This window comes from Rhinoderma darwinii, chromosome 12 (genome assembly GCF_050947455.1).
Source record: "Rhinoderma darwinii isolate aRhiDar2 chromosome 12, aRhiDar2.hap1, whole genome shotgun sequence".
Taxonomy (NCBI): domain Eukaryota; kingdom Metazoa; phylum Chordata; class Amphibia; order Anura; family Rhinodermatidae; genus Rhinoderma; species Rhinoderma darwinii.
The window spans coordinates 73252086-73272560 of record NC_134698.1 but is presented as its reverse complement, the minus strand read 5'-3'; the positions used below and the strand labels follow the sequence as shown (position 1 = coordinate 73272560).

The 20475-nt window shown below is 42.3% G+C and overlaps 2 protein-coding genes across 2 annotated transcripts in view; one reads left to right on the top strand and one right to left on the bottom strand.

Moving 5' to 3' along the window:
• The first annotated feature begins 979 nt into the window (after positions 1-979).
• RPS29 (ribosomal protein S29) lies at positions 980-3537 on the top strand. Its single transcript, XM_075843285.1, has 3 exons — positions 980-1103; positions 2937-3036; positions 3396-3537. The coding sequence occupies exons 1-3, from the start codon at positions 1042-1044 to the stop codon at positions 3402-3404; spliced, it is 171 nt and encodes a 56-aa protein (XP_075699400.1). The 5' UTR covers positions 980-1041; the 3' UTR covers positions 3405-3537.
• A 3520-nt stretch (positions 3538-7057) lies between these two features.
• PAPOLA (poly(A) polymerase alpha) overlaps positions 7058-20475 on the bottom strand; it is a 34166-nt gene continuing 20748 nt past the window's right edge. The window contains exons 13-22 of the mRNA XM_075844006.1: positions 17911-17964; positions 16575-16694; positions 16347-16456; positions 16106-16227; positions 13149-13291; positions 12940-13040; positions 12625-12848; positions 12248-12316; positions 9957-10016; positions 7058-8806 (exon numbers count right to left, since the gene is read on the bottom strand). Of these exons, the coding sequence (XP_075700121.1) occupies positions 8711-8806; positions 9957-10016; positions 12248-12316; positions 12625-12848; positions 12940-13040; positions 13149-13291; positions 16106-16227; positions 16347-16456; positions 16575-16694; positions 17911-17964 (1099 nt within the window). The 3' untranslated portion in view covers positions 7058-8710. The remainder of the gene's footprint in view (positions 8807-9956; positions 10017-12247; positions 12317-12624; positions 12849-12939; positions 13041-13148; positions 13292-16105; positions 16228-16346; positions 16457-16574; positions 16695-17910; positions 17965-20475) is intronic.

Here is a 20475-nt window from a genome sequence, read left to right as displayed (position 1 = left end):
CGTACTCCATTCTGAAAATCTGCAGCAAACTTCAGTACAGTGTATGTCAATGAGATTTTCGTGGATTTTAAAATGCGCACCATGCCCTGTTGTGTAATGGATTTGCTTGGGATTTCACAGCGGATTTTACCTACTTTATTGTGGGAGGTGAAACGCACTGAAATAAATGTGAGTTCACTAGGGATTTTTCCGCCAATTTTTACAGGGTTCCACTGCGGACTTTGTTGTGTGTGTGAACATACGCTTAGGGCAGTATAAAGAGAGCGTAATACGGGCAGATTTCTGTGCCCGTATTACGGCCGCAAATCCCGACCGTGGGTCTAATGATCCGAACTTGCCGCCGGACATCTTGACCTTTTTGACTTTTCTCTCGCACAGCGCCACTCTTGTCCAGGCGCTGTGTCCGATATTGCAGCTCATCCCGCTATTAACAAGTGACAGCATCTGGATAACCCCAGAGCCCCCCAGGGCGATTATACGCACACAATAGTCGCACATGAAATGGAAAACACATTGCGATATTATGCAGTATCGTATGTAATATGTTCCTCTGGGATTGCAGGTTTACATTGCTCGCGATATGGTGATAACCGCATAAAACCAATTGAATCCTACCACTATCACGGGTAGCATATCGCATGCAATTTTGCGCTGCGATCTCACATCACGTGCGATATATTGCAGTGGAGCCTGGCCCTAAAACTGGTGCTGTGTCTAAATTTTTGGGGATATTGGGGTTCACTGCAATGACGAATTTGTCGTTTTTTCAGAGGAATCAACTATGACCGATTTAGACATAACACATGCTTTGTTCCCATTCGTTACACAATAAAGTTTTCCAGATTTTGAATGTAGCCAATGTTGTTCATCTCTAGAATATAAGACACGACGCTTAGGTTTCCATGGCAGCTTGGCAGCCGCAGTGCAGCCTGGGATAGCTAGTTGCCAGTACTCGCAGTGCATGCCGGGAAGCCTCTGCCGGGTTGATTAGCGCCTGCGCAGCTCCGCCTCTTCCTTTTCTTGAGCAGATAGACGGACGAGATGGGTCACCAGCAACTGTACTGGAGCCACCCTAGAAAATTCGGCCAGGGATCCCGCTCCTGGTGCGTGTGTGGCCGCTCGCTATGTTGTGGAGGGTGAACCGGGGCCGGGGCGAGAAGGGTAGACGCCGGGCGGTGGTTTTATAGGGAGGATGTGACTAGGCCGCATGGAGACCATCATGGCGGACGGGGGAGTCGGGATGGCGGCGCTTGCGTTATGTCCCCCCGCGCTGATTTGTGTATGTGAGGCTCAGGCCTGATCTAAGATCCTGCAGACCATGTTCTACCCCAGTCACCTGTACTTTAAAGCCATATCACATGTTAAAGATCTCTGCATGCTGTCAATGAATGGAAGTGTCTCAAGTTCAGACAATGCTTTAAGCTAAACACATCCACCGTACAAATCTCTCCTGTTCTGATGGTTTGCCACAATGTATCAGCTAGCAGTACAGGTTGATACGTCGCATAACCTGAAAATACTCGCGGAAAACTCAGATGTGTGTAATAGTTGCTTTTTGCTGACAACAAGCAGAGATCTTAAAAATGGTGGGAAAAATCTATATCTACATATTAGAAAATCTCTACTCTAAACTAGACCATGATTAAAAGGACAGTCCCAGAAGTGATAATCGTCACAGGTCCACAGGATGAATAGAGGTGGCTTATTGCTGGGACCTCCACGGATTGGGAAAACTGGTCTCAAACCACCTTCACTGTGTACCCTACATTGAGGAGCCTGAATGGAGTTGCGATGCCAATCCATTCAATGTGTATGGGGCGCACAAAAAAAAGAGCGCTGCCTGTCATGGAGTAGCACTGTCCATGCTCAACCGCTGCTCCAAAGTTCTCATTGTGGTCGAGTAGGGAGTTGAAAAAGGGGTTCTAGACCCCCCCCCCATTCTAGTAATCGGTGAGGTCCCCAGCAATCAAACACTTATCGCCTCTTTTGGGGGATAGGTGATGATGGTCAATTCTAGAAATACTCCTTTAAGCATTATTTACACTCTATGAAGCCCCTTTGTGTCTTTGGACATGACAGCGACGGGTGAACCCAGCCCGTAAAACACAATCTGGTATTGGGGGTCCTATAAAAAAAACAGACCCTCGTTCCTCATGTTTAGATTTGTGAAGGTATAAAGAAATTGCTGGTCTGCACCTGCATGGCTGCCAATGAGCCAGACACGGGTGAGCTTTAGTAATGCAGGTGTGCCCATTTCCTGCCATGATTGTTTTAAAGGGTAACTAAACGTTCAACAAACTTCTGACATGTCAGTGACCTGTCAGACGTTTGGATTGGTGGGAGTCCGAGCACTGAGACCCCCACCCATCGCCAAAATGAAGCTGCAGAAGAGCTCGTGTGAGCGCTCAGCCATTTAGTTTCTTGTTTTTTTTTCTGGAAATCAATGTATCGGAGCACAGACGCATAGACTTTATATTGAGCCCGTACTCCGATACATTGATTTCTGGAAAAAGCTGAACAGAAACTAAGCGGCTGAGCACTCACAGGAGCACTTGCCGCTTTGTTCTAGCGATCGGACCCCCACCAATCAAAACTTCTGACATGTCAGATGGTTTTTTTAATGTTTACGTTACACTTTAAAGGCTATGGGTGCTTTTTATTCTATTCGCGTTCAACTAATTTTGGGGTAAAAATAATTTCCCCTATAGGTCTATGTTTCTGGTGCAGCCTCCATGTGTTCACATACATTGTAGGCTGCTCTGTCCCGTTCCTAGTCAGTGTATTGCACTGACGCTCCGTCTTCAGCCCGTCTGAACTCATGAGCGCTTATAAACCCTCATAGATGAATTAATTTGAAAAATCTGTGGCATAAGCGTCGGATTAGACATAATTCTTTCACCTCTAAATAGTTCTGACTTTCTTTTTTTTTTTTTTAGCCGCGTGTGCTCTAACAGACATGGACTGATCCGCAAATACGGGCTGAACATGTGCCGTCAGTGCTTCAGGCAGTATGCCAAGGACATTGGTTTCGTTAAGGTAAGTTTGGCATTATATTCTTTACTGGGAACACCATTCTTGGGGCATCCACATAGCAAATGTTCACTTTCCCTGCATTGCCCCTCCCCCGTCAGATACTGTGACAGGACTTATAAAAGGGTGTTCTATTCCCAGCAATGAATTTTTTTCCTCATACACATTTACAGTAAGATCTGTCGGCAGTTTGGACTGGATTAGTCGATATGTAGTTATTGATCTCTACTCCTGTACAGAGATTTCCACCATGTTCTAAGCCGTTTGCTTGGCTGTAATTTTCTTGCTATGATTTGCATCAGATCCTGTAATCTGTTCCGAACCTAAACTTTTGGCTTTCCTGACTTCACGTTTTCTCCTTTCAGTTGGATTAAGCAGATTCTGGTTTGGACTGGATCTTCGGCCACGTTATGCGAATTTTCAACTTCACGTCAGCACCATGAGAAGACTTGTGTGAACATAACACCCTGATATGTACATAAAGAAATAAATTGGTGCAATCTTCAATCTTTGTTTGTGTTTGTCTTTACCCAATGCATCATGGGGGCAGGGGAAACCTCAAATGCAGCCCTGGACTTTGCATTTTAGCAGGAAGCAGTTTTAGGCTCCTGCACACGACCGTATTTTTTTTTTTAATCCGTATTTACGGACCCATTAATGTCTATGGGCTACAGACGCCTTTCCGTATTTTTACGGACGGGTGTGAGTTCTGTAGAAATGATCCGTAAAGTATAGAACATGCCCTATTGTCAGTAGTTACAGCACAGAGTCCCCATAGAAGTCTGGGTGCTATGGATGGCTACAGATGTGTATCAGTCCTTATGGAAGCCTTGCTAGGTGACACTAGGTTTGCAGATGTTGCACATTTTTTATGGTTCCGTATATACAGATGCACTATGGGCAGTATTTACAAATGGCTGAAAATCCAGTCGTGTGCATGGGTTCTTTGTAATAATTATCCCCGTTACAATTAATGACCAATTTGCCAGATCGAGGGCAGAGGAGGCCCGAGGGGGGGGGGGGGGAGGGAGGAGTATGTAATATACCTATGTCCAGGACTGTGGAGCGAGTAAGGCTTTGTTTCCATCTGCACTAGGGCTCCTTTCTGTTGGAACAGAGCCCTGACATGCAAATGGAAACCATAGGTTTCCATCACCATTGATATCAATGGTGACCGATCAGGTGCCAATGGCTTCAGTTTCTCAGTTGGGCGAGGGTTCTGTCGTTTTGACAGAATCCATACTGCAGTCGACTACCAGAAACCATTGGCACCGGATCCATCAGCATTGAAATCAATGGTGGTGGAAATGGAAACCTGTGGTTTCCTTTAGTCAGGGCTCTGCTCGGAGACTGCCAATGTATAAGATAAAAAGCTGTAATTCCTAAATGATTAGATGACAAAAAAAATGCATCTAGATTACATTCCAATAAGATTGTCAATATTGATGACGCACGTCCTGACCAGAAGTCTAATGATTGAAACTAAACATATTACAGGTATCAATGATGCGGTTAGTTTCACAGAGCTGTGGTCTGGCCAGGACTTGCAGATGTAATAGACATCTGAATAAGGTCCTAGACCGTGCTAGTTTTTATGAGGCACATAGTACATTAGGGCAAGTCCACAGGTTAAATCAGAAACACAATTGGAGTAGCTGCCAATATTAACTAAAGCGGTCCATACACTTAATGGGTTCTCCAGGATAGGTCATAAATATCAGATCGGTGGGAATCCAACCTCAGGCACTCACCAATCAGCTGACTGAAGGGATCGCTGCCTCTTTATAGTTTACCAGGCACAGCACTGTAAACTAATTTAGCGGCTGTGCCTGGGATTTCTGCTCTGGTCCCATTAATTGGACCAAGCTGCAATCCCAGGCACAGCAGCTACTAAAGTAAACAGCACTGTGCCACAGTCGGTGGAGGTGTTAGGATCGAGCATCAATATCAGATGGGTGGTGATTGGACTCCTAAGAATAGTCCAATATAAACATCCCAGCGAACCCCCTTCAAGATAGGTCAGTTCATTCAGCAGACAACTGTTCCTCCCAAGTCCACCATCAACAGGCGTGTCTGGCCAAGCGTGCGTGTATCTTCAATAGGGAGGAGAATAATAAACTGCTACAAGACCATTTTGGCTACAGCTTCTCTCCTGCAGGAATTTCTTCTGTTGGGGGTCAGAGTCTCCCAGCATTTATTGAATTTGTAACAATTCAGAGATTAGACATGATCAGATTCATAGACTGTGTCTGCGCTAATTTTTATACAAGCAGTCCGCCAAGTCAATATGTGGCTGCTATAATAAGTTCTGATGAACGAGCCAGGAAGTATAAAAAAGAAAAAATGCTTTGCGAGTGCGTGAAAAAACCCATGCCACTCGCCAAGCACAAATGCAATAATGCACAGACCAGATTTACGCGTGTATGTCACACTCGTGACTGAGACTAAGTCTACATTCACACAAGCGTGTCATATTTAGCAGTAAATTAGGAGTATCAGCTCTCAGAGATGGATAAGGTTACAGCTTCCCATAGAAGTCTATGGAAAGGGAGCAGGAGCAGAGATGCTGCAGCAGCTTCTAGTAAGTGTTATATCTCACTCGTGTCCTGAATTCTCAGCTACACTGCTCATTACCGCTTTATAATCTCTCCCATGCAACTGCTTCTGAGGGTGTGCTACAAAGATTGGAGAGAGCATATTCTCTGTGTGCAATGTATGGCAGACCAAATAAACAGTGGAAACAGACAACCCACTCACTAGCTCATGGAAAACAGAATTAGAGAGCCTGCACAATGAAAACTCAAAACAAGTCGTATAATGGACAGAAATGGTGTTATTGCTCATGTACAAACAGCTTATTCTGAAAAGTCATCTGAAAGGATAGACTTGCTCTAAAATGTCCCTATTATGCCATCCTCAGTCCTGATCTGACTTCAGGCATGGAAAGATGCAGAGAGAACGCCAGGTGGCCACCGTACGCTGCCAGGAGGTGCACAGGTTTCATAAATGAGACATTGAACTATTCAGGCGTTGTACGGTTGCCTCTGGAACTGACACCCACCGTGCTCCCTGCGTCGCTTCATGCCTGAAGTCAAATCTGGCAGCAGAACTAAATTATAGGGACACTTTATAGAAGTGATCTAGTGATTTCTTTATTCCATGTTTGAGAAATAAAAGCTGCAGTATCCATGAGGAATATATGCAAATATTCTATTTAGCCCTCACCTTGACAACCCCTTTTTTAGGCCTCATGCACACAACCGTAGTGGTGTGCACGGCTGTGATTTGCAGATCGGACGGCTGCGATTTGCAGATCGGACGGCTGCGATTTGCAGATCGGACGGCTGCAGAGTGTCACCCGCGGGCCGTGCACGTGGCCGCGTGCATTCATTTCTATGAGCCATCAGACATGTCCTATCTTTTTGCGGTCCAGGTTCCTGGGCCATGCACGGACCGTGGAAACCACGGTCGTGTTCATGGGCGCATTGAAATTAATAAGGCCGCAATTCACCTGCAGATTTGCGGGTGAATTGCGGCCGCAAAAATACATGAGGCCGAATACTCCAACCCAACTAGCAAACAGCTAATTGTCCCGGGTCTGGCTTTAGAAACCCCTCACAATCATCTGAGGGGTATCTAAAGAACAAACTGCTGTTTGAAGTAGCAGGTGTTGTTGCAGTGAGACAGCAACTTTAAAAAAAATAAAAAATAATATAAATATATAAAATACCAAAAACATTTAAAAAAATAAATAAAAATAAAATCACACGACAAAACAAAAGATACAGCAAAATTTTTTACAGCTCCATGGGGTTGTGCAGTTTTTATTTTTTTTTTGTTTTTGTTACTTTTTTTCAATTGAGAAATACATCATCTGTTTACAAAATAGCTTTTGAAAAATACAAGGAGAACGGGTACTATAAAACAAAGCAAACTCCAGTCATAAGACAATACATACATCATGCGGAAGCAACAGTCTGATCTTCAGGTTGTGGAAACTAGAGGTAAAAGTTACAACACAGGGTGGGCAAAAAAAAAAAAGGCCAACGTTGTCTTCGGGGTAAGAGCAGTGGGCAGGAAGGAAAATAAAAATATAAACATCTTTAGTTTCTATAAAGCTGTGGACAATGGATCGGGGGTGGGGGACCTTTTGTGTAAACAAACGATTTTAACCTTGTGCCTGGCGTAACTACATGGAATACACATAGGCCTTGCCTGTTCCGTCGTGTGACTGTCAAAATATACTATGAGCAGGAGGAAGGGGGGAGTCGTAATTATTGCGCGGAAAAATCACACACACCTATGCCAGACTTTGTCAAAGGTGAAAGAGTTGTCTGGGATTAGAAAAAGGGGTCTGTTTGTTTTTCCAGAAACAGCACCACTCTTGTCCATAGGCGGTGTCTGGTATTGCAGCTTTCACTTGAATGAAGATAAGGGGGCAATACTAGAGACAGCCATGAGTGGCGCTGTTTCTAGAGAAAAACAAATCTATTTTCTTATATAATGTATAGAGAAGGTACACATCCAAAAAGGAAAACCATGTCGGAGTTAGCATGCCGCCAGCCATGCTGGCAATCACACGACGACCACCTTAAAGAAACCAAACACTTTATTTTGGGTTCAGACTTCCAATATTCCCATTGATTTATTCAATCAACCCATGGCATTGTTATATACACCCCTTTTGTCATAGATTTCCTGTACCCTACATAGCTTAGAGGACAAATCACAGCTTAAGTTCTTAATGAATTACAGAATAAAAAATAAATAAAACTAAATTTGGTTGCCTTGTGCATGATATTTTCTACCTTTGCTCGACAACTACTGCACTTCGTGGCATGACTACAACTAAAAAAACAAAACCCTAGTCCAAACCAGACGTTACCAAAGGAATCACATTTTTCATTGGCCATTGTGGTCATGTGACAAAGGCACACTTCTACTGCTTTAGATAGGATTCCTTGCCTCCCTAGGAGATTATGTGAGCTGGGAATGAAGATTATAAATTATATTACCAGTATTAAGAGGAGGGGGAGAGAAAAAAAAAAAAAAAAAAAAAAAGACCCTTTAAATTGGTCTATCTTGTAGCTTCAGAACTCACACAAATGATATCCTAATGATATTAAGACAAAAACATCAAAATTTCAACTCCATTTGGAGGGTAGGGGGGTGGGGGATGGGGTACACCCATCAAAATGACCAGCGTCCAGTGTTGGGATCCAACATGCAAAAAATTCTAGCACATGAATGAAACCGAAAAGGACAATTAAAAGAAACCCACCTAAAAGTTCCTCACTACGGTTAAAAGAAACAAAAAACATAAAAGTGCGTCTGCTGAGAGATTTTAGGCCAGTTGTATTATCAATTCTGCGAGAGATACATGGACTATCATGGAGTACAGATATCAGTCTCATCTGGGTGTTATGTTTTCTCCCAAGCGTTCAGTCCTTTAGGGTAATCATTATGGAACAGATGGCAACAAGTTACTAGTGCTTCATAGTCATCGTACTAACCTGGACTTCCAGACAGGGTGCAATACAGGCCAATACAATTATCTAAACTCTGTTGTTATTAACACCGCGCTTCATGTACTCTTCTTCTCCAGCACTTCCAGGAGACCACGGTTCATCTGGCGGAGAGATTGTTTATGGACCCTGAGGTACTAAGACTGGGGGGAGTTTTACCGGTTCAGTCTCAGTTTTATAGAATTCTTGATAACTGGGATAGGGTTAGCCGGTAGCGCGGGGATATCAGACAGATCGGTACTGGATGATCGCTAAGGATAGAAGACAGGATCAAAAGGGATGAGAAAAAAAATAATAATGTATGTGTACAACTGTACTATATCCTGTGTAAGGGGCATCAAGATCCTCCTACTCACATCTAACCAAATCGGTTTTAAATATTAAAAGCACAAGTTCAGCCTTGAATACCATTTCCAGTTTATATATAGATATAGGTACATAAAAAGCTCAGTCACTTTGTAAATACATTTCTTATCCTGAGTTAGTCTGTATTACACTCCAGAGCTGCATACATAATTCTGCTGGTTGTTATTGGAAACAGTCAACAAGCTTGTCAACTGTTCAGAGCTTCTTTTTCTTACATCAGATGACTACAGTGCTGGGTGTAAAGATGACACTTTACAGAATGTAAATCACCAGAACAAATGGTTGGCAGACATTGAGCCAGCAAGGAATTGTGGGAGAACTATGCTCCGAAGCTTAGAGAGTTGTGAATGCAGCTCTCGAGTAGAATACACGCTGTAACTCAGGGTCAGTATTTAAAATCGGTGAAATGTAATGTATATACAGTTTTCAGCTTTTTATGTAAATTAATTCCATGTTTGATCTAAATAAAGGCGAACATACACCACCTAAAAATAAGATAAAAGACTTAAATATGAGACGGTATCATCTCTATTTGGTTGAATGGGGCACAGTGCTGACATGCCCTGCACAGTTGGAGGCTGGTAGTGCCGCTTTGCAGGGAAAAACTGCAGCCTCTTCATTCTCAAGGCTGTTGGGACCCCCACCGATCATAAAGTGATGGCATATCCTAGCGATATGCCATCACTTTATTAGATGGGAAAACCGCTTTAAAATTGTGCCGCCTTGATCTGATTGGTTAGGTTCCTTATATAAACAATCTATTGTAGGGTTAACTATAGATATGTCCTAAGGAGATATGGCCGTGTTGATAAACTGGACTGCTTGCATTAGACAGACTGCTGAGAATGCAAAGATGGAAGTGGCTATAGCCGGCAGTAGTAGCAGTAACAATGGAACAAGAAGCCTTTTGAAAGATTAGTTTTGTTGTTTTGGAAGAAGATGGGCTAAGTAAGCAAAAGGCAACACAAAAAAAAAGAAAAATAAATATATATTCTAGTTCCCGTATGGTGTAATCTAACAGACAACAGATGGTACCTGAGTGGATGGCAGAGCTCCAGGGACAGGGGATGAGGATTCAACGTCGCCATCTTGCTCCTACAAGAACAGAAAGATGTCAGTAACATGAATTATACAGTCACAGTAATCAGGGCTATTAGGCCTTATTCATACGGCCATGTTCAGACTGTGATATACGCACCGTACGTCTGCAGTATTTCCTGGACCGATTACAGTTTAGGGAGCCGGGCCCCTCGCATCATAGTCACCTGTCATGCTAGGAGTCCCTGCCTCCCCACGGAAATAGTGTCCCGTACTGAAAACATGATCATACAGGACGGACCGAACACTGTCATCTGAACGAGGCCTTATACTCATATTTCCATATTTAATGGGTAACTAAACTTTCAGACAAATTTGAAAGGTCAGAAGTTTTGATCGGTGGGGGTCCGAGCAGGGAGACCCCCACCGATCGCCTGGGTGAGTGCTGAGCCGCTTTGTTTCTGATTGGCTTTTTCCGGAAAGCCGAGCAGTTGGTGTACGGGCCGGCCCATAGACATTGTATGGAGTCCGCACACAGTTACCTCGGCTAAGCGGCTCAGCACTCACCCGGGAGCTTCTGCTGCTTCGTTTTAGTGATCGGTGGGGGTCTCAGTGCTCAGACCAAAACTTCTGACATGTCACGATGACGTGTCAGAAGTTTTCTGAAAGTTTAGTGATCCTATTCATTATGTTCTGGGGTGTACTAAAATGCTTGTTGGGCCCCAAAAAGTATTACAAATAAATAAATGTGGATGCAATTAACCCCTTAGTGACCAACAATACGCCTTTTCACGTTCGTCACTAAGGGGCCTTAGGCTAGGCTGACGCCTTTTCACGTGAGCCTAGTCTAAGTCCTGCACGGGGGACAGCTGAGCTCCTGCTCAAACGCCCGTGATCGAAGTTGACTTCGATCGCGGCCGTTTAACCCGTTAAATGCCGCCATCAATAGCGACCGCGGCATTTTTACTTGTTTACAGAGGGAGTGAGCTCCCTCTGTCACCCATCGGCGGCCCGCAAATGCAATCGCGGGTCTCCGATGGGGTGTCATGGCAGCCGGGGGCCTGATAAAAGCCCCCAAGTCTGCCCTGGACATGTGCCTGTTAGGACGCGCCGGAGGCACGTCCTAACAGATTGCCTGTCAGATTTACACTGACAGGCAATAATGCTCTGGTATACGAAGTATACCAAAGCATTATAGCAGCGATCTGAAGATCGCACAGTAAAGTCCCCTAGTGGGACTAGTGAAATAAATAATAAATGTGAAATAAAGATTAATAAAAATGACAGTAAAAAAAATAAATAAAACCATTTTTTTCCATAAAAAGTGGTTTTATTTAGTAAAAGTGTAAAAAATAAATAAAAGTACACATATATGGTATCGCCGCGACCGTAATGACTCCATTAATAAAGTTAATATGTAATTTAAACCGCAAGGTGAACACCGTAAGAAAAAAACCCAAAAAACAAATGGCGAAAATGAAATTTTTTTCCATTGCCCCCCCCAAAAAATCATAATTAAAATGAATCAAGTCCCATGCACCCCAAAACAGTACCAATCAAAACGAAGTCTCGTCCCGCAGAAAACAAGCCCAAAAAAATCACTACGTTGATGAAAAAAGAAAAAAATTACAGCTCTTGGAAAGCGACGATGCAAAAACAAATAATTTTAGTTCAAAAGTGTTTTTATTGTGCAAAAGTCATAAAACATAAAAAACCTCCACATATGTGGTATCGCCGTAATCGTAGCGACCCATAGAATAAAGGTAACATGTTATTTACGTCGCACAGTGAACGGCGTCAATTTCAAAACGCATAGAATGGCGGAATTTCAGTTTTTTTTTTTTTATAATCCCCCCCAAAAAAGTTAATAAAAGCTAATAAAAAAAATTAGATGTACCCTAAAATGATGCTATTAAAAAGTACAACTAATCCCGCAAAAAACAAGTCCTCATACAGCTATGTAGACGAAAAAATAAAAAAAAGTTATAGCTCTTTGAATGAGACTATAGAAAAACGAATGAAATAGCTTGGTCATTAGGGCCTAAGGGGTTTAAAAAAAAAAAAAAAAAAAAAAAAAAAAGTACAAGTACGAGAAATGATTAAAAAAAAAACAAAACATTGTCATAAAACAGTCTCCAGGTCATTAACATGGCAGCCGGTAGTCTGTCGCTGGGATTGCAGGGCACCTGAAGATCACCAAGAAGTCCCAATGTCTATAGGGAAACAATTCTGATAACCACACAATATAAAGGTATAGTTACCTATGACATGTACACTACTAGTTTTACCTTTATAATTTCCATTTCAACTTTTTGCGATTCCTCCACCTCACTTACAGCACAGGCATCGAGTTCATCCTAAAAAAAAACAAAAATAAAACCACTACTTTATGTATCTTATTCTTCTTAATAAAGGTCAAGTATCACACGTCAAGCTTTACTGGATCTACAGAAGACCGGCTTGAAAATCATAGGCGACTTCTTAGCAATATTCCCTCCCCCCATTACCCCCATTACCACCCCCATGAACCAGGTATTTCGGTGAGATTAATACACTTCACCTACAGACACACGAATAGGACAATACACTGAAAATATAAGTTCACCATTGCTGAATCTACAGTTCTATTAGGGACTTGGACACAGAATATATAACTTCAATATACCTCTTCGATTTTGGTTTTCTTGGGACTCTCTTCTTTCGGCGATGAGGAGGTCCGCTTTACACCAGATACTGGGCTGGGCAATTTTGCGGCTATGTTTGTTAAAGGCTTTGAGACTTGGTTAACCAAACGGGTAGCGGTCACAACTCTCGACACCACAGGCTTTGGTGTTGAAGATATGGCTGGCTGCATGGCAGTATCAGCAGGAATGCTTTCATTTAGGTTACCTGCAAGAAATAGGTCTACAAATTACAAAGAGAAAAAAAAACAAACCTGTAGACCTCGGATCGTAAATAGATTGAAGCCTTTCCAACCTACCCCATGAAGTATCGCAGGGATTGTTCGGCGCCGCAATGACTTCTGCAGTAGCGGTGGTGATGGGGGTAGAAGAGTTTACTGGGACCGCTGGACTGTTTCTACTAATGGGAAAACACAACCATACAAGTTTTGTAAGACAGCCATCTAAGTTGTACATTGACACTCAGAATACACAAGTGAATGATAGAACAAGAATATCCAGATCTTACCCCTGAGACAATCCTGAGGTATTCAGTGGACTACTCTTTGTGGCATTGGTGGGAGAAGGCACAGACATGCTGTTGTCACTGTCCATTGATAAGTCCAAGCTGTTGTCATTGAGAGAGGAGAGCTTAACACCTTCCATTGAATGCTGCAAAACACAAGAGAAACTTCAGCCATACAGAAGGATTAATCTTTCCTTATAAGATAAAAGGGCTGCACAACTTGGTCCTTAAAGGGGTTGACCAGGATTAGGAAAACCTGATTGCGTTCTTCCAAGAAGCGTGGCATATCTGTCCACAGGTTGTGTGTGGTATTGCAACTCATCCACTTCAATATAGAGCGGAGCTGCAATATCAGACAACTTGTGGGACGGTTTCTACAAGAAAGCAGCCATGTTTTTTTTCTTAAATCCTGGACAACCTCTTTAAACATCAATTTATGTCAAAAGGCCACAGTTCTCGAAGTGTATGTCTGGCATATAGATCATATTAAAGGGATTTTCCCATGAGGGACATTTATGACATATCCACAGGATATGACATATAGTTGCGGGTCCCACCTCTATCTCTAGAATGGGGCCACCTAAATCCCGTTCTAGCTGTTTGTGCTCACGCTGCCTCCTGGCCACAACAGCGTAACACACTGAGCTACGCTGTTTCCGTAACTCTCGACCACGTAATCAGTAAGTGGCCGGGAGGCAGCGTGAGCACAAAAAGCTAGAACAGGGTTTAGGACTCCCCCTTCTAGAGATAGGTGCAGGTCCTAGAGGTGGGACCCGCAACGATCAGACTTTTAGGACATATCCTGTGGATATGCCATAAATGTGTCGGATGTGAAAACCCCTTCAATATATGCATGATCAGCAATCTCCTGACACACTGTGCAGGATCAGAGAGCAGGGCAGCGGTCTGCACAATGCAGAGTCCTAAAAATAATAATACAAGCTTTATGATTTCACGTGGAATACAAGTATTTACAGAGTATATTAAGGAGTCATGGACATTTGTGTACTTTTACAATGGTTAGAAAAGGCAGATCTGCTCGCTCTGCTCTGTCTGCACTAGGACTAAAGAGATTTGTCCACCATCCGTTTACACGGCTGGCTTCACATTCATTACGCAGTGCTCAGCAGAATAGGCAGGTTATCATATGGTCACTGGGGCCATCCTGCAGGACAAAGAACTACGGGTCTAGAAAAAGACATTAGCTTTGAATTCTGGGATAAGGAAGGGACTTTGTCACAGTGCCAGTTAAACCGCTAGTGTAAATACTTTTAAGCTTCGTTTCTGTTCGGAGTGCGGCTCATAGACTTTCTATTGAGTCCGTACACCACTACATTGATTTCCGGAAAAAGCCGAACAGAAACGAAGCGGCTGAGCGCTCACACGAACACTTTGGCTGCTTTGTTTTAGCGATTGGTGGGGGTCTCGGTGCTCGGACCCCCACCAATCAAATCTTCTGACATGTCAGAAGTTTGTTGAACGTTTAGTTCACTTCTTGCTGGGTTGAGTAGGTGATATTTAATGGGTAATTTACTTTAATTCCTAAGCATGTCGTCTGCCATTGGATTATGTGAGAAGGCGTTAAACAGATTGGCCTTTTCCCATCTTCCATTCCACCAAGATGATTTCTGAGAGGGCCGATACTTTCAGTTTTAAATCTCTTATTTATGTAGTTGAAAAATATTTGTGTCTCTTTTTTCATTTTCTTTGGCAATGATTTTCTGTTTTAAAGAGGCTCTGTCACCAGATTTTGCAACCCCTATCTGCTATTGCAGCAGATCGGCGCTGCAATGTAGATTACAGTGACGTTTTTATTTTTAAGTTATGACCATTTTCGTATTTATGCAAATGAGGCTTGCAAAAGTCCAACTGGGCGTGTTGAAAGGTAAAAGTACAACTGGGCGTGTATTATGTGCGTACATCGGGGCGTGTTTACTACTTTTACTAGCTGGGCGTTGTGTATAGAAGTATCATCCACTTCTCTTCAGAACGCCCAGCTTCTGGCAGTGCAGACACAGCCGTGTTCTCCAGAGATCACGCTGTGTCGTCACTCACAGGTCCTGCATCGTGTCAGACGAGCGAGGACACATCGGCACCAGAGGCTACAGATGATTCTGCAGCAGCATCGGCGTTTGCAGGTAAGTCGATGTAGCTACTTACCTGCAAATGCTGATGCTGCTGCAGAATCAACTGTAGCCTCTGGTGCCGACACGATGCAGGACCTGTGAGTGACGTCACAGATCTGCACTGCCAGAAGCTGGGCGTTGTGAAGAGAAGTGGATGATACTTCTCATCAGAAAGCCCAGCTAGTAAAAGTAGTAAACACGCCCCGATGTACGCACACAATACACGCCCAGTTGTACTTTTACTTTTCAACACGCCCAGTTGTACTTTTGCGAGCCTCATTTGCATAAATACAAAAATGGTCATAACTTGGCCAAAAATGCTCGTTTTTAAAAAATAAAAACGTTACTGTAATCTACATTGCAGCGCCGATCTGCTGCAATAGCAGATAGGGGTTGCAAAATCTGGTGACAGAGCCTCTTTAAATTTGGCTGCCTTTGTCTTTTCGACATACTAAAAGACAAATGGAGAATAAGGGTTTCTGACTCCTTGAAGGGGTTGTCTGCAATGTTAATGAATGGCCTATCCTTAGGACAGGCTTTTAATGTATAATCCATGGGGGTCCAACCCCCCACTGCTCAGCAGAATTAAGGGGGGGGGGTCACAGCATTTGCTGGACCACCGCGGCGATGTTACACCGGCTCGTTCATATAGGTGTGGCCGTGCCTGGTACTACAACTCAGCCTGATCACCTGAATTAATAATAAACAGGCCGATTGGTGGGGTCAAACCCCCACTGACGTGCTATCCTAAAAAAAAAAAGGAAAGTATTGGACAACAACCTTAAAGCATAAAAATAAAGTGGGAAAGCCAGATGTTTTAGAGGGGTGATTTACCTTTCTCTTTTTCGGCAATACGTGTGTTGGGAGGAGCTGATGAAGTCGCTTCCTTTTCACATGCATTGCTGCAATTTTCATGTCCATTTCAAACATTTTGCTGTTTATTGCCTGCCTGTAAACTATACAAGACATCCAAAAGATAAGTTAAAGGGGGGAAAAAAAAAAAAAAAAAAAAAAAGAAGATGGAGGGGAGGACAAAATATCAAGCCCCCCCTTGTTTAAGAACTGGAGCAGTTACCAGTGTCTGTGAAGGCCTGGATATCATAAGTGAGGTCCACACTGAGATTTTCTGAGTTTTCCATCTTTTTGAACACTAATCCAATAACCCACATGGTCTGAAATTCTTCCCTACAATAAAAGAACATTTGTTATGTGTAAACTTCCAATAGCTCTGGTAAAAGCAGAAACTGCAAGAACGACAGACAGAGCCTCCGTACAATCACAGGTCTAAATACATGAAGCTTACTTTTCTGGGTTTTCTCCAGGAGCTGGGAATGACTGAGGGTTCACATGAGCTAGTGTGATAAATTCATTCTTCTCTAGACTTCCAACCAGGATACGGATCTTCGACTCTACTAAACCCACCCTGTAAGAAAGTAAAAACATGAATACAAAAATGGCAAAAGGGATAGTTTTGCCCTTTCATGCCCTGAAAGAAAACAACATTAGTGAAAATATTAATCAGAAGGACCATATTTGCTACACCAGTAGTCTGCTATCCGTATGTAAGATGAGAGGTTCTATGAGATCAGGAAAAAGGGTCTGCAGGATTTTTTTCCCTCACTAGAAATAGTGCCACTTTTGCACATGGGCTGCGTTTGGTATTGCACCTCAGCTCCATTCAAGTCAATGGAGCAGAGTTCCAATACCAGACACAGCCCTAGTGAGAACGTTTCTGGGAAGGAAAAAAAAAAAAAAAAAAAAGAAAAAGGCATCTTTTCTACTCTCCTAGAATGTCTTCAAGCGCCAGGCTAATCAGCATTTCAACAACATAAATTTAATGCAAAATTTTGCAACATGTCAAGTGTTCATAGGAAGAGGCTCTATGACAATTAGGTATTTGATGGGATTCAGGATGGCTGCATACAAGGTCCAATGTGCCATTTTGCTCCTTAAGCACCGCCTACCAGGCAGAATGGTCTTTCCATCTGAAGACCTTTGATGATCGCCCGAACGATCGTCCCCGATCATTGCCCAGTGATCAAGTGACAAATCGCTAGTTTGTTTTTGATCACAAGTTTTAAGGCTGCATAAAAGATTGTTTGCTGGCAGAACATCCTCGTGTAAACAGGAGATCTGCAGCTGACAATTTAGCGCATGAAAGGGGTTTCGTACGTACGTACCCCCACATGATCATTCCTACGTGAAAATTAAGGTAAAGGAGTGCCGATTGACTTCTTATATTGTCGATTGCCGCCCGTTACGGGCAGTTTACCTGCCTGTGTAAAAGGACCCTTGGCCTCTAACAAGCTTGGCACCTTCAAAAAAACACTACACCTCAACGGCTGCAGAAACAGAAAGGTTTTACATTTTCAAGTACATGGATCAGAGCTCTTTCTTGTAGTGAGCCGTGCACCCTTGATAGCACATAATCAGGGCAGGTTTTCAACCTATGGATGTAAACAAGAGTTTTTCCATTCACAGACAGCAAACAGAGATCTCCAAAATGTAGAGGAATTGAAACACAAAGTATAATTAGAAAGCTATAGAACTTTTCACTATGAAATGATTAAACATTACCAGTAAAAGACTACCAAACACATCAAGAATAACTACACTCGCTGGATGATGATCCTACTTACCATTCAAGATGCTGTTTTTCGGTCGGCGCACTTGCGAGAAGAATAATATAATGCCTTGAAAGATAAAGACAATGCTATTTTATTGCAATGAGTATAAACACTTTGTTCGACTGCCTAGTATTTAAAAGAGGAAACCATAGAACCCCCTTCCTAAAAATATGGCAGAAACGTATAAAAAAAATAAAAATAAAATGTGCGCAAAGAAAAAAACCGACTGCCCATAGTGACCTGACTGGCTGCTACATGCAACTCCACTTTCCACTAGTTCATATAAATCTCCCCCAAATTGAAAAGTTCATTTTTCACCCTCGCTTGTAACCAACCCATCACCTACTAAGGGAAAATCGGTGACAGCACAAGGACAGCAAACTAAATAACGTTAATAGTATAAGATGGCAGACTTCCATACCCAGACAGAAGTCTGTCTGTCTGCCGTGACCGATCCCTGCGGAGGAAACCATTTACGCGATAGCGCCCCGAATGGTCACACATTATTAAAGATCAACAAACCAATAAGTGTACACAAAACGCCAAAGAAACGGCAGTTTTCTTCTCATGTCACTTACAAAACATGACCTAATAGTAACGGCAAACACAAAGACAGTCACCAGAGAGGACATAACTTGGATTTATACAACTATATGGGTTTAATTTTTCCCTACTACTATAATGCAAAATTAAAAAGGATATGAAAACCTTTGAAGACTTTTTTTTAAATTACTAAAACATTGCGTTGTGTTTTGCACAACTTTGTAATTTGTTTTTATTAAAAAAAAAATAAATTTATTTTTCAGATACAGCTTCTAGGTATCCTGATACATAGAAGCTGTATCCGTCAGGTCAGGGGGACTGACGGCTTCGGTGACAGCAGTTCACGCAGGATCCACCTGTTATTGATCACATAAGTTATGAACTTTTATCCTGCGTGTTAGCGACATGCCGAACCTGCTGTCAACAAAGCAGTCGCTTTTCTTACCACTTTCAGAATGTGGCGAGAAGTAAAAAGGCCAACGTCTTAATACAACTATGGCGCGCGGCAAAATTTGCATTATTGCCTGGAGTGGTTCTTTAGGCTGGATTCACATGTATTAGTTGCAGATTTTTGGACGAAGGCCAGAAGTGGTTTTAAAAGTAAATGGAAATATAGAAAATAAAAACTTTTATTTCTTCTTCCCCCTGGATCAACTTAGGACTTTGGTTACAAAAAAAAAACCTGCAACAAATATGCGATGTGGGAACCCAGTCTTAAAAGTCTGCTATACTAAAGTTACCTTTTACTTCCTGCGTATTAGGCTCTGAACATGGCACAATTCAAGAAATTACCAGACTCCTCTAATTAACATTAACCAATACGTTCACTATAAACCTGCGCCTAAAAAGCTAAATTAAAACACAGACACATTTGCCTTATTTGCTTTTTTTTTTTTTCATTTCATTTTTTTTTTCATATTTATGTATATTTATTGGCTAATAACATACAGAGATAATAAGTACAACAGTACCAGCTCTCACACACAAGCCAACCCCAACCAAAATACATGAAATCTGGCATGCAGAGAGAGGAAAAAAAAAAGTAATGGTAAACAGAATTGCTGTATAACAAACATAAAAAAGGGAGTTGCAAATTATTTTTAATAACATTTCTAGAGGAGTTTATACAAGGAAGGCAAAATCATCAAATAGATGGGAGGCTTTTACTGGAGGTCTAAAGCTCACGTCTACAAACTAAATAACCGCAGCGTATATGCAGAGGCGTCTTGTCTTCTAAATAGTTTTTTTCGTGCTTTAAAAGGTTATCCCATGAATTATTTCTATACCAAAAGGCCAGAAATGCTGAATTTGCAATGTTTCAGGCATTAAAAAAAAAATGATATATAGATTTTTTTTATTTATAATTTTTTGCGCTTCCCTGTGTCCCCCTTGGTGCTGCTGCTAATCTGTGCTCCTGGGGGACAGGCTCTGAGCAGAATCAATCTCCCCACCCCTGAAACAAATTCGGCCAGTGTGAACAGGGTCTAGAGCATAATGTGTGGAGCACGCGGTGTGCTTCAGTATATATTTTCCTCATCTTTCGGCCATCTTTTCAGCAGCTAGTTGCTAACGCGCTTGAATAAATTCCCATTTCGCAATAACATAGCAAATCAAGAGGAATATACTATTGATTCTATACCCCAGGATCCTCTGTCAGCCGCTGACCGTCTACTCGGTCAAATAAATCTATAGAAGTATCTGCTTATTTCAAGTCAACGTCATTAACTATTTATATAACCATTCATTTTTAAACAAAGCAAAGTGTATTATTATCTATACCTTGCAGTTAGGATTTTATGCATGTTGCATTAGTAATCAGATTTAGTAGACTGTGGTTTATGGCAGTTTATAGTCTGCAGCCGAGGTATGCTTTAAATAAGCCTACAGCCTGATGACCAATAAGCAGGGAGGCTGCAGGGAATTAGAATTTCCTTTCATACATTAGAATCAGTTTGCTCATTCATGCTCAAGGAGATGATTGGGGTATCAACATTATCTGCATATTAAGCGGTTTTACCAGGACATAACATTGAA